The following is a 17,251-nucleotide window of genomic DNA, read 5'->3' on the forward strand; positions in this document are numbered from 1 at the left end:
AGGCTCAAATTGATACATTCTAAGCCTTTATTTGTGCACATATAATTAATATAAATTAAATATTCTTTATTTTTAATGATAAATTTATTTCAATTAGAAATGTTTAATTTATTTTAAGTTTTGTGTCAAATTTCAGATTTGGAGTAGCCTTGATAAACTTAAAAATTTAGATGAAAATGATTGGATATCATAAGTGCTAAGTCAACACTTTCATGGATATAATATTCACACTAACTAGAGGAAATAAGTCCAAACGTTATTATTTTCAATCAAGACAATCATGGACTTCTCCACAAAGTATCCAAGACCATAATATCATTTCATCAAGTGATTGGGCTATGCGCTCCAACAATTAATTGGTCTCTATCATGGGCTTCCTTTCTAGCCCAATAACTTAGGTACTGGCTCAAGACCACGTCCCTTCAGGTAGCACCAAGATCCCTTCACTTCGCCAAGTTTCCAAGTCGTGGTCCACTCCAGCACTTGCCATGATTGTGACATCTCATTAATATCAATTGCACTAGCCATTTCTACACCTTGCCGAGTTCGTAGAAGCATTTCCCCACTATTCATACACGTTCATTATTACGTTGGGATCAATTGTCTCTATAAATAAGAGCCAAATCCAATGTAAAAGGCATCAGATTTTTAGAGTGAAAAATACAATTTGTCATTTTTTTATTTTTCTTTTATTATTTTAGTTTACTTATTTTATGTGACAAAAAATGAGTGAACTAGAGTAGTAATATTGGTGAGGTTAGAGTGTAGCTATTGTACCTTTTATTCTTAATATTGATATTGATTCTTTTGTGCTTCATCTCCATATCTCATTTATTTAATTGTTCTTCATCTTCTAATTTTTCTTCCAAATTTAATAGTATCTTTTATATAAGTTCAGTCATACTTTTCTTATGTAAGTTAGGCTATTAATATTTTGGTATATTTATTATATTTTATGTCGTTTACTGCATTCTGCCAATAGTGGTATTTTGTCGATTTATGATATATAATATGATATGTTGTTAAGTTAGAGGTGAGATTCAATTTATTCAAGATTATTAAATTTGTGTTCATAATATATATATATATCTTCCAGTTGTAATTAATGGTGTAGAATTACAACTGTGTTTTGAATTAATATCGGTATTAGAATAAGATTTGCATAACTACATTTCTACCTTACCAAACTCTTTATTTGATCAACTTTTTCACCTCATCATTTCATTATTTTTAATTCATTCCAATTTCTATCTTTTTCTATTTATACTAATTTTTAGTAGTAATTTGCCTCCCTGTGGATACGACATAGCCCGTTTACTACCGCGACCGCAATGTAACTAATTGGGCGATATCAATTCCCATTACATTATATTACATTACTTCAAAGCAAACAAAACAAAACTTGAGAAGAATTAAGAATAGTATCACTTATATTTCTTCAACTATATATAACTTCATTGTAGAAGATTTTGCTATGAAGCCAATTAACATTTTAGAATAAGGAATGGTTTTTAACGTTGCATACACTCCAAAAAAAAAGTCATTCTTTACTTGTGTACAAAATATTATAAAATTGTCACATAAGGAATAATAATTTGTATATATATACATATAGACAAATAATTGCACTAGAACATTTCTTTCTCACCACTACCCACAAATATTGTTGTGAAGAAAGAAAATTAAATCACTTGTTCTTTCAATATGGCTGAGCTAGTTTCAAGTATAGCTTTAAATGTGTTGAATAAGCTAGCTTCCCTTTCTTATGAGGAGCTTAACATGGCATGGGGCATGAAAGATGACCTCAAAAAGCTTCAACAAATCATGTCTAACCTCGGAGATGTGCTCGTTGATGCGGAAAGTAAGCAAGGAAAAAGTAGAGAGCTTAAAAACTGGCTCGCTCAACTTAAACATGTTTTTGATGACGCTAGGGGTGTTCATCCGATCCGATCCGCACTTTTTTGGTCAAACAATATCCAATCCGCACTAAGTGCGGATTTCATATTTTGGATCCAATCCGATCCGCATAATAGTTTAAATCCGATCCAATCCAATCCGCAATAGTGCGGATTGGATCGGTTATTTTGGATCGGTTATTTTGGATCGGTTATTTTGGATCGGTTATTTTTTTAATAATAAATTATTTAATATTTCATAGAAAAAAAATTAAAATAAGACTATTGTTTCTTAATCTCCAATAATAATCTATTTCCATCTCCATTTATATATAAATCAAACCCATATACATATATGTCAATATATAATTTACACTAAAATATATATGTATTTATTACTAAAATAAATAAGTTAGTATATATATATATATTTAAATTTGTGTGTATGTGTCTATGTGAATAGAATAATTTTTCTAGTGTTTTTAATTATAAAACAAATATAATACACTAACTCAATATATTACTAAAAAAGATTAATAAATTAGAAGTATGTGTTTTTTTTTAATATTACTAGAAAATTAATATATATTATATATTATAATTTTTTAAAAATATATATAATTAAGTGCGGATTGGATTGGATCGGTTACTTTTTGAGGTCAAACAACATCCAATCCGCACAAGTGCGGATTTTAGATTTTTCAATCCAATCCAATCCGCGCAAGTGCGGATATCCGCATTTTGCGGATTGGATTGGATTGGATCGTGCGGATTGGATTGGATCGGATACTTAGTGAACACTCCTAGATGACGCAATCGATGTGCTCGATGAATTTGAGTGCAAAATACTGAGGAGACAAGTTGTAAAAGAACATGGCTCTTTTTGTAGAAAGGTACGTACCTTAATTATTAGCATAGCTCAATTTTTTCCTCAATTCAAATTTCTTAACAATTGGTATTTTACAAATATTAATAATTAATGTGTACTTAGTCCATATGATAATTAACTCAAAAATACTTCAACCTTTTATTTTTTAAAATGGAATATTATAATATTCTAAATTCAAAATATCAAATTCCTTTTACATTGTCATTATTAAATACATAAATCAAAAATAATTTTGACTTTTTTTCTCTCCAACTCAAATAAAATAATTAATTCCAAAATTAATCCTTTTTATTTTTCACCTCATAAATTTAGAAATAATATATTTATTCAAATCAAAATTAATAATTAATAGTTAATTCCATAATTAATCATTGAACCTCATTTATCGTAAAAATATGTTTGACCCGACGAAAAAAATTCTCCTATAATTGTCAAATTACCATGTATCAACTCTTACCTTAATATGATGTTGATAGAGCCACCTTGAGAACTTCTGAACCTATAATTTCAAACTCTAATAAATATTGTATTATTACTAATTAAAACTTTTTGATTAAATAATTATATATGTATAAATTAATCTCATAATTACTCCATTATAAATATGATATTGTACTCTTGATAATTATAGATGTATATATATTTACATAGAACTTTATTAAAGAATAAAGTGTCCTATGATCATTACATTCATTCTAATCCCATATTAATGGTTCATAATTAAAGGAAATAAAATTACTATTTTACCATTTTAATTATATATATTTTGTTCCTGATTGAGATTTTTGGTAACTTAACTAATAATTATAAAATAAAGAAAAATAGAGCTTAAAATGAAATGAGATGAAAATTTTTACGTGATTCAGGCGTTAATGAATCTTAATACATGAATCAATTGTTGCCTCGTCTTGGCTTAAGAACAAAATTAGGAATCCTTTTACAAGGTGTTGCTTTATTCATAAGAAAAGGCACCCTTGGGCCTTGATTAGCAAGGGGCCACTTAATTAAAAAGTTTAGTGAAACAATATTTTTCCTTGTAATGAGACTATTATAATAATAAACAAAGTATTTCCATTGGGCCCAATTGGAGAGGACCAACTAGGGTGGTAAGTAAGGATGGATGCGACTTGTCTTTCGATTTCTGTTTTCTCAAGAACACACACCCAGTTCTTAAACTGTAGCACATCATTATCTGAGATAGTGAAGTCTTTAGCCTTGCCTGGTAAGGCCTCTTTCCAATGTAGATTGGAGTGTTATATTGGAAAGTCTTCTTACCACAAACTTAATACCAGCCTCGGTCATGTCTAAAGCCAACTGTGGAGAAATCTGCATCAAACTGTATACTTGTCCTTGACCTTTCTAACTAAGGGCATCATCTACAACGTTGACCTTTCTAAAGTGATAAGTAAATTCCCAATCATAATATTTTACCAACTCTATCCAGCGTCTTTGCTCATAAATCTTTACGAGTGAAGAAATACTTGAGACTCTTATGATCAGTGTATATCTCACACTTTTTACTGTATAAATAGTGTCTTAACTCCTTGAGTGCAAACACGGCTGCTGCCAAGTTATGAGTTGGGTATCGTTTTTCATACTCCTTTAACTGTCAAGAGGCACAGGCAAGTATTTTCCCAACTTGTATTTAAAACACAACCTAGGCCCTACCTTGAAGCATCACAAATATACAACAAATGTTTTTCTTATCTAAGGAAGAGTACACAACTACAGTGATCAATTTCTCCTGAAATGTTTTCTCGCAACTGTCACTCAAAACAAACTTTAGATTCTTCTTGGTTAGTTTTTTATAAGGGCAGTGTTGTAAGTTCAGAATGACAAAAGTAATTATTTTTGTAGTTAATTTTGCTTGTAGTTACCTTTTCCTTGTGAATAAGTAGAGGAGGTGGTAAATGATTCAAAAAGATTTTATTAATACTTTATTCATTTTTCTTTCTCTCTCTTGTTTATGCTTTATAAATTTTATATTTAAAAATGATACTTTCATAAATACTTAAAAATGACAAAAAATAATTAAAAATACAGAACTATAATTTCTTTCAATATTTTTACTAATTTGACTTTGTTGTTTTACAAAAAACACTAATTGTTTATTTTTACGTTGTTTTCACAATAACATTATATTATGTAGTTTGTATGTTATTTTTACATTGCTTTTATATTTATACTATTTTATTAACATATTGTTTTCATGAGGTTTGTAAAAAAATATAATGAAAATATATGTAAGAAAAGTAAAACATAGTCCCTAAAAATGTAAAAGAGAAAAAAATTGTCATTTTAGGAACTTTTTTTACGAAAATCCCATAAAAAATATGAGAGAAACCGAGAGAGAAAAAGAAAAATTGCTTTATTTCTCAAAAAGTTAAAAATTGAAAATGGTACAGAGTTAAGTGCTTTTTATAGCACTGATATTCAAGAATCAAGTTGGTTAAATATAACTAACCAATCAGTTAGTTAATAACTAAAATACCAACTTGTTAACAGAATTGTCAGACTAACACAAAGCTTATAACTAACCTAACTAATTACATTTTAATAGCCCCCCTCAAGTTAGAGTGTAAATATTGATGACACCCAACTTGGAGACAATATTAGAAAAGATGAAGGTAGCAAAGCTTTGGTGAATATGTCTGCGAGGTTTTGTTGAGAAGAGACATGAAGAAGCTTAAGGGATCCTTGCTGAACTTTTTCTCGAAGGAAGTGGCAGTCGATCTCCATATGTTTTGTGCGTTCATGGTAGACGGGATTCTCACTGATGTGCATTGCAACAGTGTTGTCACAGTATAATGTTGCTGGAACTTTAGGAGAGATGCCAATGTCTTTGAGGAGGGCAAGGATCCATGTTACTTCGGAAGTGGCATTTGCCATTGCACGGTACTCGACTTCAGCAGATGACCGAGATACAACTTGCTATTTTTCTATTTCCACGAGACAATGGATTGGCCAAGGAACACACAATACCCTAAAATGTAGCGCCTAGTGCCTTGACAGCTGCCCTAATCGGCATCAGCAAAGAATGAAATTTGAACATTGGATGCTGATAAACTTGTTTCAGCGTATGCTGAGATGGTTGGGGAGGTGTTGGCAGGGAAGAAGAGTCCTTGACCAAGGGTACTCTTGAGGTATTGTAAGATCTTGTTAGTGGCATGAAGATGGGGTACTCGTGGTTGTTGAAGGAATTGGCTAAGGTGGTTTACTGCATAGGTAAAATCCGACCTAATGATGGTAAGGTCAATTAATTTACCAATGAGGCTACGGTATGTAGTGGGGTCAGGTAGGGGCCCCTTTATCTTTGTTGAGTTTGAGATTATACTCCATTGGGGAGGAAGCAAGTTTAGCTCCTAAGTACCTTGTATCCTTCAAAAGCTGAAGTGTGAAAGGGCGTTGAGAAACTGATATTCCTTGTTTTGTTCGAGCAACTTCGAGTCTAAGGAAGAATCGAAGGGAGCCTATGTCTTTAAGTTGAAATTTATTGTCCAAAAAAACTTTGAAGTGTGCTATAGCATTGTCATTGTTGCTTGCCACAATAATGTCATCAACGTAGATGAGGACAACAAGAAGCATAGTGCTAGTTCTCTTAATGAAGAGGGAATTATCAGATGAGGATTGGTGAAAGCCATCTTCAAGAAGTGTGGTACTAAGCTTAGAGTGCCAATGTCGAGAGGCTTGTTTCAAACCGTAAATGCTCTTTTTTAAGAGGCAAACAGAGTTTGGGGGAGCTTTGTAGCCTGGTGGGAGTTTCATGTAAAATTCTTCATGGAGATCACCATGAAGAAAAGCGTTGTTGATGTCTAATTGGTGGATGTTCCAATTATTCATGGCAGCAAGAGCTAATAAGATTTTTAAAGTGTTGAACTTTGCTACGGGTGCAAATGTTTGGGAATAATCAATACCTTGTCTTTGGTTGTAGCCTTTGGCTACTAACCTCACTTTGAATCTATCAACAGCTCCTTCTTTGGTATATTTAACTTTGTATACCATTTGCATCCGATAGCTTTTTGTCCTGGTGGTAACTTGGTTATTATCCAAGTTTTATTTTTTTCCAAGGCTTCAGTCTCAGTGTCCATAGCCTTGAGCCAATGAATGAATTGGGATGCCTCAGCATAGCTTTAAGGCTCAATTTCAGAATAGGCTGCTAATATAGCAGCTTGAAATTCAGGATGAAGCTTAATATAAGAAAGAAAAGGTTCAATGGGATGTGCAGTGGAGGCTGTGTGACAAACATAAGCATCCAAGTGAGATGGTTTCTTGATGAGTCGACCATGTTTGGTCTGTTGTATAGGCGCAATAGGAGCAGGTGATATGGTCATAGTAGCCTTTGTATTTTGTAAAGACTCTGTTGTAGGGGGTGTTGTATTGAGAGTGGAGTCTATTTGTTGAATGTGCTCTGTAGGAGCAGGTGGTTTATTGACAGGGGGAACTGTCTTTTGTATGTACTCTGTAGGAGCAGTAGGTTGTATGTTGTGATGTGAGGGAATCTTAGTTTGAGGGAAACAAAGTTCAACATCAGTGTTGGGTTTGTGAGAAAAAAAAAAGGAAATATATTTTCATGGAAAATAACATCCTTATAATGGTAAATAATATTGGTTTCTATGTCTAATAAGGTATAGGCTTTCATACCATATGGATAGCCAATGAAAATGGAGGCACGGGTGCGAGGGGTGAATTTGTGTCTCTTTGAGACTAGTGTGGATCCATAAGCCAAGCAGCCAAATGTCCTCAAATGATCATATTTGGGGGGTTTATTGTGTAGAATTTCATAGGATGTAAGCCCTTTGAATAAGGCAGATGGTGTCCTATTGAGTAAATGGGTTGCAGTTTGGATGATATAGGACCAATAGCCTAGGGGTAGATTAGATTGAAAACATAGAGCTCGAGCTATGTTTAATATATGTTGGTGTTTCCTCTCCACCGCTGAGTTTTGTTGCGGTCTTTCCACGCAAGAGTGATAGTGAATGATGCCTTTAGAGGCAAAAAAAGAAGCCAAGTTTAATTCTTTGGCATTGTCCGATCGAATTGCTTTGATTGGAGTGGAAAATTGAGTGCAAACCAGATTGTAAAAGTTCATGAGAACTGTAGGAGCATCAGCTTTACTTTTTAGCATGTATGTCCGTGTAAATCTTGATTTGTCATCTACAATGGTAAGAAAATACCTATAGCCTTCAACACTAATGATGTGAAAAGGACCCCATATATCCGTGTGGATTAAATCAAAGATATTAGTGGAAAAATTATTATTAGATATGAAGGGAAGTCGTTTTTGTTTAGCTAAATGGAAAATTGAGCAATGCTGATTAGAACTGGTAGAAAAAGAAGAGTCAATCTTTTTATTAAAAACATTGGAAATGTGCATTGAAGGGTGACCAAGGCGATTATGCCATTGGTCTACATTATTTTGTAAAGAAAAAACAGAAGATTGACTTGTGTTGGCCATGACAGCATCCTCATGTTGCAACAAGTAAAGCTTACCATGCCTTTTAGCTGTCCCAATCACCCGATTCTAAAAATGCAGATGAATAACACAAATTTCAGGTTGAAAAAGAACTGAATTAGTAGTGTTATCAATGTATGCAATGACAGAAAAGATGTTGATATTGAATTGTGGGACATAAAGAACATTATGCAAAGTTATTGCAGAATTGATTTTAATATTCCCAATACCATGGACTGGTGTATGATGGTTATTAGGCAAAGTAACCTGTTTAGTAAACTGATGATGAGAAAAAGAGTGAAACAGATTTTTGTTGAAACACATGTGGTGAGTGGCACCACTATCTATTATCCAAGAATTAAACAAGTTAAAAGAATGGTTACCAGCTATGTTTGAAGCTGCTGTAGGAACAGTAGGGTCTGTTCGAGGAGCATGCTGATGGAGTTGTTGACTGAGTAGTGAAATTAGTTGCTGACACTGAGTGGACAGATCAACTGAAACCGATGTGTTGGTTGTATCATCCGAGTTGAAATTAGCAGTAGCTCGGTTAGCAGCTGCCTTCCCTTTTTCTTGTTTCTTTTTGTCTCCATAGCCAGGAGGAAAATCATGCAAAAAGTAACATTTTTCGACCAGATGGTCTGGTTTTCCACAGTTCGAACACGAGGGTCTCGGTTTCTTGTTTCTTGGGGGATTGGTGGGGTTTGATGGCTTAACCGATGATGCAAAGGAGGGTACATCAGAGTTGCCTAAGGTTCTTTGACGTTCTTCTTGAACAATCATGGAGAAAACACGTGAGAGGTTGGCAATAGGCTTATTAAGAAGAATCTGAGCATGAACCGAGGCAAATGACTGGTTTAAACTAGTTAAAAATTGGAGAACCTGGTTTTGGTTATAGTAGTCAAGAAATTCCTTCATAGCTCCACAAGTACAGGTTGTGTTGGGTTGAAATTCCTTCAATTCATCCCATAGGGATTTCAGTTTAGTAAAATAAGAGGTGACAGACTGATCATCTTGATGCAAACAAGTTAATTGTATTTGTAATTGAAAGATGCGAGGGCCATTTGCCTCATTGAATCTTTCAGCAAGATCTTGCCACATATCAGTAGCAAGATCAAAGTACGTTATGCTTTGAGCGATTTCAGCAGAGACAGAATTAACAAGCTAAGACATAACCATGTTATTGCAACGAGTCCAAGAGTTAAGAAGATTACCAGCAGCTGGCTGAGGCAGTGATCCATCAATGAAGGCAGTCTTGTTTTTAGCAGCAAGTGCCATTGTTATGCCTCATTTCCAGGATTGGTTATTGGTACCATTTAGGATGGAGGACACCAAGACAAGGCCAGGATGGTCGCCGGAGCTGAGGAAGAAGGGACTTGAAACATCATTGACAGTGCCACGATCTTGAGTTGATCGAGGAAAAGAATCGGTCGCAGCAGGGGAAGGAACAAAGGAATATGGACCTAGCTGCGATTGAGGTCTGGATGATCGACGAGGGGCAGCGGAAGGAGGAGGAATCGGAGCAGAGATGTCTTCAGGCAAGGTCTCTGACTGGTGATGCTCAAAATTTGATAGAAGAATGCCATCTTGTGATCTGGTTGATGGTCTGGCCATGGAAGAAGTATGAGATGTGTCTTCTGATACCATGAGAGAAACCGAGAGAGAAAGAGAAAAATTGCTTTATTTCTCAGAAAGTTAAAAAATGAAAATGCTACAGAGTTAAGTGCTTTTATAGCACTGATAATCAAGAATCAAGTTGGTCAAATATAACTAACCAATCAGTTAGTTAATAACTAAAATACCAACTTGTTAACAGAACTGTCAGACTAATACAAAGCTTATAACTAACCTAACTAATTACATTTTAATAAAATATTATATTTAAATAAGGTAAATAAAATATAGAGAAATTGATGTCGTATGATAACTTAAAAGAGCAATTTGCAGCATAAATATTTGAGTTTAATTTTCGGTTATAAATAAATACTTAAGTTTAAATTTTTGACGGTAATAATGTCTAAGTTATAATTTTGAAAGTTCTATAGGTACTAACTGATAAGTGTAAAGTAAATTGTCACGTGACAATTCCTGATTGGTCCAAAAATTTTATTTTTTTAAAAAAAATAATTTCAATATACTAATAACAAAATGACACGTGGATAATGACTTGACATTTAATGTTCAGGTACCTACAGAATTCTAAAAATATAAAAAGACTTAAGTATTTATTTACAATTGATAGTTAAACTTAAGTATTTATACCGCAAATTATTCTAACTTAAATTTTGAATAAAAAAAAATGTGATTCTCTATGTATATGTCTTATTGGTATAGCCTTTTATTTATTTTATTTATGTTAAATAATATTTATTTCAAATACTCATAAAGGTACATCGTTTCTTTTCGAGCTCCAATCCTCTTGTGTACCGTTTTAGCATTGCTCATCGAATTAAGGAGATAAGACAACAGTTAGATGAGATTGCTAAGAATATGGAAAAGTTTGATTTGATCAAAACTCAGCTGAAAATGGGTCAAAGCCTTCCAATGAATGGCAATAGGGAGATGAATACTCACTCCTTTGTTAACCCTGCAGATGTTATTGGTAGAGATCGTGAAGAAGAGGATATCCTAAATATGGTACTAAAGGACCAAGCTCAAGATCATGAGAATCAAATCCATGTTATAGCTGTAATTGGGATTGGAGGTTTAGGGAAGACCACACTCATCAAATCAATATACAATAAAGATGCAATTAAAGAAATGTTTGATTTGAGGATTTGGGTTTGTGTGTCTTTGGATTTCAATGTGTCTAAAATAGTAAAAGATATTCTTACAGATGCAACTGGTAATAGCAATGTCACAAGCAACTTGTCCAATTTAAACCAGTTGCAAAAAAATTTGACAGACACCTTGAAAGATAAGAAGTTTCTACTTGTATTGGATGATGTATGGAATGAGGATTTTTTCAAGTGGCAGGATTTAGCAGAATTGTTATCAGTGGGTTCGAAAAAGAGTAAAATTATAGTGACAACACGAAGTAGTAAAGTTGCTTCAATCATGGGTGGAAAAAGGCCTTATGAATTGAAGGGTCTTCCTCAAAAAGATTCTTTATCTCTTTTTTTCAAGTATGCACTTGGAGGTGAAGAAGAAGCATCAAAATATTCGGAACTCAAAAGAATTGGTGAAGAAATTGTGGAAAAGTGTAGCGGGGTTCCTTTGGCATTGAAGACTTTGGGCAGTCTCCTTCGGTTGAAGACTGAAGCTCATGAGTGGAAAACAGTAAGAGATAGCAAAATTTGGGAGTTAGAACGAGAAGAAGGTCACATTTTACCTGCATTACGGTTAAGTTACAATGCAATGTCTCCATCTTTGAGACAGTGTTTTGCTTATTGCTCAACTTTTGAAGAGGATAGTTTGATGGAAAGCATTGTTTTGATTAGTATTTGGATGGCACTTGGAATCCTTCCTTCACCTAAAAACAAAGAGGACGTCGAAGTTATTGGTGACTCATGCTATGTAGAGTTGTGCAACAGATCTTTATTTCAAGTTGATCCTCGTCAAGATTCTTTTGAAATCTTCCAAGTAATCAGAGTGCATGATTTAATTCACAACCTTGCATGCTCAATAACCCAAAATGAGTGCTCAATTGTAAATTCCAACGACGATAGAGAGATTTCTGATACGGTAAGATATTTAAGAGTTGTTATCAATGAGAATAACTTAAAAAAGTTGAGTAAGCTAAAGAAACTAAAGAGTATTCATGTTAAGTGTACCGGAGATGAGAAAGATGAAGTTGTGCAGTTATTCCTTTCTACATGCATCTCAACATTCAAGCACTTACGAGTGTTTGATTTGTCAGAATTATCTTTTGAGGTGTTGCCTAATTCTATTGGGACCATGAAGCAGTTGAGATATCTTAACTTGAATGGTAATAGAAATATGAAGAGACTGCCTGATTCAGTTTGTAAGCTGCAAAGTTTGCAAACTTTGATTCTTGATGGATGTGTGAAGCTTGAGGAAATACCCAAGGATATAGGGAATTTGGTAAGCCTAAGGACTCTTATGTTAACCACAAAACAGAGCTTTTTGGCAAACGGTGGAATTGGACGCTTGGAGTCTCTTCGTTTCTTGACTATTTATGAGTGTGAAAATTTGAAAGCCTTGCCTAATGACTTGATAAATTGCACTGCATTACGTTCTCTCGTAATAGGGGATTGTGATCAACTCAACTTGGCAAGTGAATTTATTGATAAAGATGTTCAGTTGACCCTCCGCACATTTGCTATTTTTGGATTATCAGAGACAACAGAATTGCCCCAATGGCTCCAACAAGCTGCTAAGACCCTACAAAAATTACATATTGAAGAGTGTCTTAACTTATCAAGATTGCCGGAGTGGCTGCCAAAACTCACCTCACTTGAGAAGCTTGTGATTAAGGATTGTCAAGAATTGTTGTCCCTTCCTGATGGGATGGAAGGCCTCACTTCCCTTGCACATTTGGAGATTGAAGATTGTGATGCATTACAGGAAGCATGCAAACCAGAAGTAGGCTCAGATTGGCATAAGATTGCTCATGTTCCCAATCGTATTATTGGTGAAGCTGATTGATCATCATGAGGAGAAGGAAAGAACAGGTATGCTAATATATGTATGTATGTTTGTGTTTGTGTGAGTACAGGTTCTCTGTTCCTTTAGCTAAAGTGATTAAGTTCATGAAGTTGGTGTCTCTTCTGTCAACATGTTCAACTAAGATTTATGTATTGTGATTACTTTTGGTATTATTTTAGTGCATGAATAATTGTTGTTAATATATTTTTCTATATGATGTTGAATAATGTAATTTTAGTTATAGTATAGGAGACCTTGTACAAAATGCTTTCTTGTTTCAACCTTGTGTATTAAGATGAAACAAATCATAGGCAATTGAATAACTAATATATTATTATTCTCCTCCAACCATTCATAAAAATAAATAATAATAATCTCCTTCAACCCGAAATTTGATTTTGAATCAGCTATGTACATAATTAAATTTTAACATATTTGGTGTAAAAATTTAATAAAAATAATTTTATGATGAAAATTAAAAGTGTTATAGAGACAAAGTGATATATTTCAAAATCAAAATATATTATCTTGATAATGAAATGTAAAAGTGTGAGGGTGATACTCTAATGTGAGTAGTACTTTTAGGTATGTTTGGTGTTTATAACTAAAAATGTGTATATTTGATACATGTTTGGTGTCTAAATTAGTGTTTAATTTTGATATGCTTGATATCAAAATTAGTAAAATTTGAGTTGTGTGAAAATTAATCTTTAATGATTTAAGTTTCAAAGTTTAAGATTTTAAGGAGAAAAGTGATACTTAAAAGTGGGCACTATATTTTGCTAGCATGATTCGCTTGGAATCAAAAGTGTGTAGTTAACAAATCGCTTAATCTTCATACAAGATTAAAGCATGAATTTTTGGGATGGGACCTAAACTCTCTTAGTGTTTTTCTCATTGATGGTAACCTATCTTAACACTAGTAAAAATATAATTTTAAGTTCAATAAGTAATAACAAGTCAATAGAGTGAATTTAGGACTTAAATTGTTGGGTCCGCCCCTTTTGTTGAGCTTGGACCAATTAGGGCTTAAGGCCCATTTGTTTGTTCAATTAAAAGAAAAAAAAAAAGAGACAGCAAGTACGATAGTGCTTCGTGAGCATTAAGGCAGAAAAAGAGAAAAGAATTAAAAAGAGAGGGAAAGGAGAGAAAGAAAGCTAGAGAGAGAGAAATGGGTTTTGCCATTTTACTTTGAAGATCAAGTGGTTGATTCTCATCTATTTTTGCTCAAATTTTGAGTGGTGAATCCTTGCAAGGTGCTCTTCAAATCTACCAGTTCTGATTTGGCGATTGTCCTCTCTAAGATGCTCTTCTATAATACCCACTTGGTGAGACCCAAACTTTTTCTTTTGTGTATCCATCTTTTGAGATTATGATGATGATTGTATTGGTGATCCAAGATTGTTTAATCTTGATGTTGTTGTGAGCCTCTAGTTTTACTAGAGAAGAACTTTGTAATTCCATTATTGAACCTAGGTGATAGTGGATGATTTGAGCGGACTACAGTCCCGTGGTTTTTCCCGCATTGGGTTTCCACGTAAAAATCTTGGTGTCTCACTTTTATGATTGATTTGTGTATTTAATATTGTTTGTGGTGCTTTGGTTGATCTTTAATATTGCATATTGTGGTGTTTGATAAGTATCCCATTTTTGACATACAAAAAGGAAAAATATTGTGGTTAATTACAATAGGTTTTCCCAACACAAATTGTCCCATCCATAGATGAGTGCATATGGTAAAAATTGAAAGTTAAAATTGAAAGATTTTTTAATGGAGTTTCAGCTTAAGAAGTGTATAAAGAATAGTGAGATACTAAAAATCTACATATATAGACTAGAGGCGGTGCCTCCTCTTTTAAGAATTGGAAGTATTCTCTACAGAGTTCATGAATTAGAATTTTGCACATGGACATTAACAGTGCAAGAGCGATACATGCTGTCTCAGGTGAGCATTAGCAAGGGTGTGGGTTATCACCAATTTGTACTAAAAGAATAGTGATTCAATGCTACGACAACTAAAAATTTATTAATTTTTGTGGTAACTACACTAAAATAAAATTAAAGTCAAAAAATATTTTAGTTAATGCACTTAAGCAAGACTTCTATAATAGTGTATATTTAGTCAATCAAAGTAGAAAAATATTATATTTTAATGTAATATTTTTGATTGATTAAATTTATGTTACAAAAGTTACAAATTTGTTGTTAAAGAGATAATATTTAATTTAGTGGGGATTGTTATATTATTTATGAATAATATAATATATAAATTAAATATATGTAATAAATAAATTATATGTAACATATGATAATATATATTAGTTGTCATTATTTTGTAGCATGTGGGGAGTTACTTGTTGCTATTAGTAACCTCCACATAGGACCAACCTTGAAATATAGTGAGTCATAGAAAAAAAAAAATTGAGACCTTATTTAGAAATGAAATGTGGTATTTTTCAAAATTAGTAAAATATATGTATAATTTTAAAAGAGGAAAAAAAAATTAGGCATATGGACTAGGTGGGCCCTACGCACAGGTTTAGCCCACCTATGCCCAAGATCGGACCTCCCTCCATAATTATCACTAATATTAAGAGTGTAAAATTAGGTGTTACAAATCATAGTTTAAAATTCTTAAAAATTATGGGAGTTACAGTTGTTGGAGAATAAATTTTATACTTATTTATTGAGTCTATAACCTCCATGGGAGGTTATGAGTTAGTATTTCAAATGGTGTTATCATAAATACTATATAAAAAGGTCTAAGATACTTATATTGAGAAGATTAAGTTTTCTATAAATAAAAAAAAAAAAAAAAAAAAAAAAACAATTTGCTATATGGTTAGTTTTTAGTTTTTGTAAAGTTATTATATGGTTAGTTTTAATTTTGTAAGGTCAGTTTGGTCTAATAATAACACATTAGATGTAGTGTAGTCACCGTCAACAATGGAGATGAGAATAGATAAGTTCTAGTATTTACATTAGAAAAGTCTGTGACTATTTATATAAACTTTCATACTTTATTTTATTTTATTTTATTTTTTGTAAGGGAAATTTTAATTTTTATTAAATATTTATTATGTATTAATTTTTTTTTCCTCTTTATTTTGTAGGTGTTCTATTAGTGGATCGGAAGTGACAACTCTCAGTTTTGAGGTTTTCTTTTTTGATATTATAGTTTTATTGTCTAGTTCTCCTGGGGTATCTCTGCATGCCCTTAGGATAGACAATGAACTGTTATAGATGGAAGGAAATTCTCCTCTGCTTGCGTAACTTTGTTACCTTTGTTATTTTAACATGTATCGGTTTCCCTTCAAAAAAAAAACAATTTGCTAGAAAATTCTAAGGCTTGATAATTCTCAAAGTTGTTTCCTAGAGAGTTCCCTTAGTGCTTAGAGATAGAAAAAATAAGATTTTGGACAAAGGTGATAATATATTATTCAAGTCATGGTCATCCTTCCTAATCTACACTCAAGATTGTGAGTGAATGTATATATATATATTCTTCTCTTGTGATATACATATTAATTATATAATATATTTTGTTCATATTCTTTTTCTATCTTCCTTATATATTGTTGTTGTAACATTTTTTTAATCAATCTTTTAGTCCTTGTCTTATATTGCAATAGTGTTGTAATATTTTGATTTTCTTCCATTATAATAAAATCTCTAACATCTTCATCAAAGATCCACCGTTGTCCCCGATCAAAGATCCTCTTCCAATCTTTCAGCGGCATGTGAATCGATTCCCATGGTGAGCCACCATAAACACCAAAAATAGCCTCTCGAACACGCTCATAACCTTGTACGCCAAGATCCAATGACATCTATATCTTCTCTGGTATTGGAGTTCTTCGAGCTCCATTCATTGTCGCAAATCTAGGATCCACAACGTTCGATGAAGTCAAGGGTGCCTTCTTCGACTTCGATGGTCCTACCATCATCGCCATACATCGAGCAGGCATCAATCTACTTCGATCAGATTTAATAGAAACATCACTGCCGGCGAGATTGACAAAAGGCTTTTCCATTGGCTTCATGATTCTCACTTGTTCCTCAAAACTACCAATGAGATTTTCCACCTCCGGCGATATAGGCAGGGCCTAAGCTAAGGGAACCAGAGTTTTCTCAATTGATGAGCAATATAGCTCAACTCTAACATCTAATTTATCTTTGAGATGCACTTTTATTGCATTCAGATGAGCATTGAAGAATTGATCTATACGCAACTTCATAGACTTCAATGTGGATCTCACGAATTCATGAAAATCTCTTCATCAGCCATTTTGCCGAGCTCTCAATGAAAGCATCAATGATAGATTTAGTTTCTTTGATATAGAAAAAATCCTCAAATTTATTTTTCGAGACAGTGTCAATCTCCTTATTGAACCAATATTCTATTTTCTC

General features: G+C 33.1%; 1 protein-coding gene across 1 annotated transcript; it reads left to right on the forward strand.

Moving 5' to 3' along the window:
* The first annotated feature begins 2,718 nt into the window (after positions 1-2,718).
* Positions 2,719-13,103, forward strand: LOC115709884 (putative disease resistance protein RGA4). Its single transcript, XM_061111586.1, has 3 exons — positions 2,719-2,788; positions 10,622-12,867; positions 12,912-13,103. The coding sequence occupies exon 2, from the start codon at positions 10,724-10,726 to the stop codon at positions 12,839-12,841; it is 2,118 nt and encodes a 705-aa protein (XP_060967569.1). The 5' UTR covers positions 2,719-2,788; positions 10,622-10,723; the 3' UTR covers positions 12,842-12,867; positions 12,912-13,103.
* The last annotated feature ends 4,148 nt before the right edge of the window (positions 13,104-17,251 follow it).

This window comes from Cannabis sativa, chromosome 3 (assembly GCF_029168945.1).
Source record: "Cannabis sativa cultivar Pink pepper isolate KNU-18-1 chromosome 3, ASM2916894v1, whole genome shotgun sequence".
Lineage (NCBI taxonomy): Eukaryota > Viridiplantae > Streptophyta > Magnoliopsida > Rosales > Cannabaceae > Cannabis > Cannabis sativa.

Bases quoted from the DNA above. Each gene is read 5' to 3' on its own strand.
- LOC115709884 (XM_061111586.1), top strand. From the start codon at position 10,724: ATGGAAAAGTTTGATTTGATCAAAACTCAGCTGAAAATGGGTCAAAGC.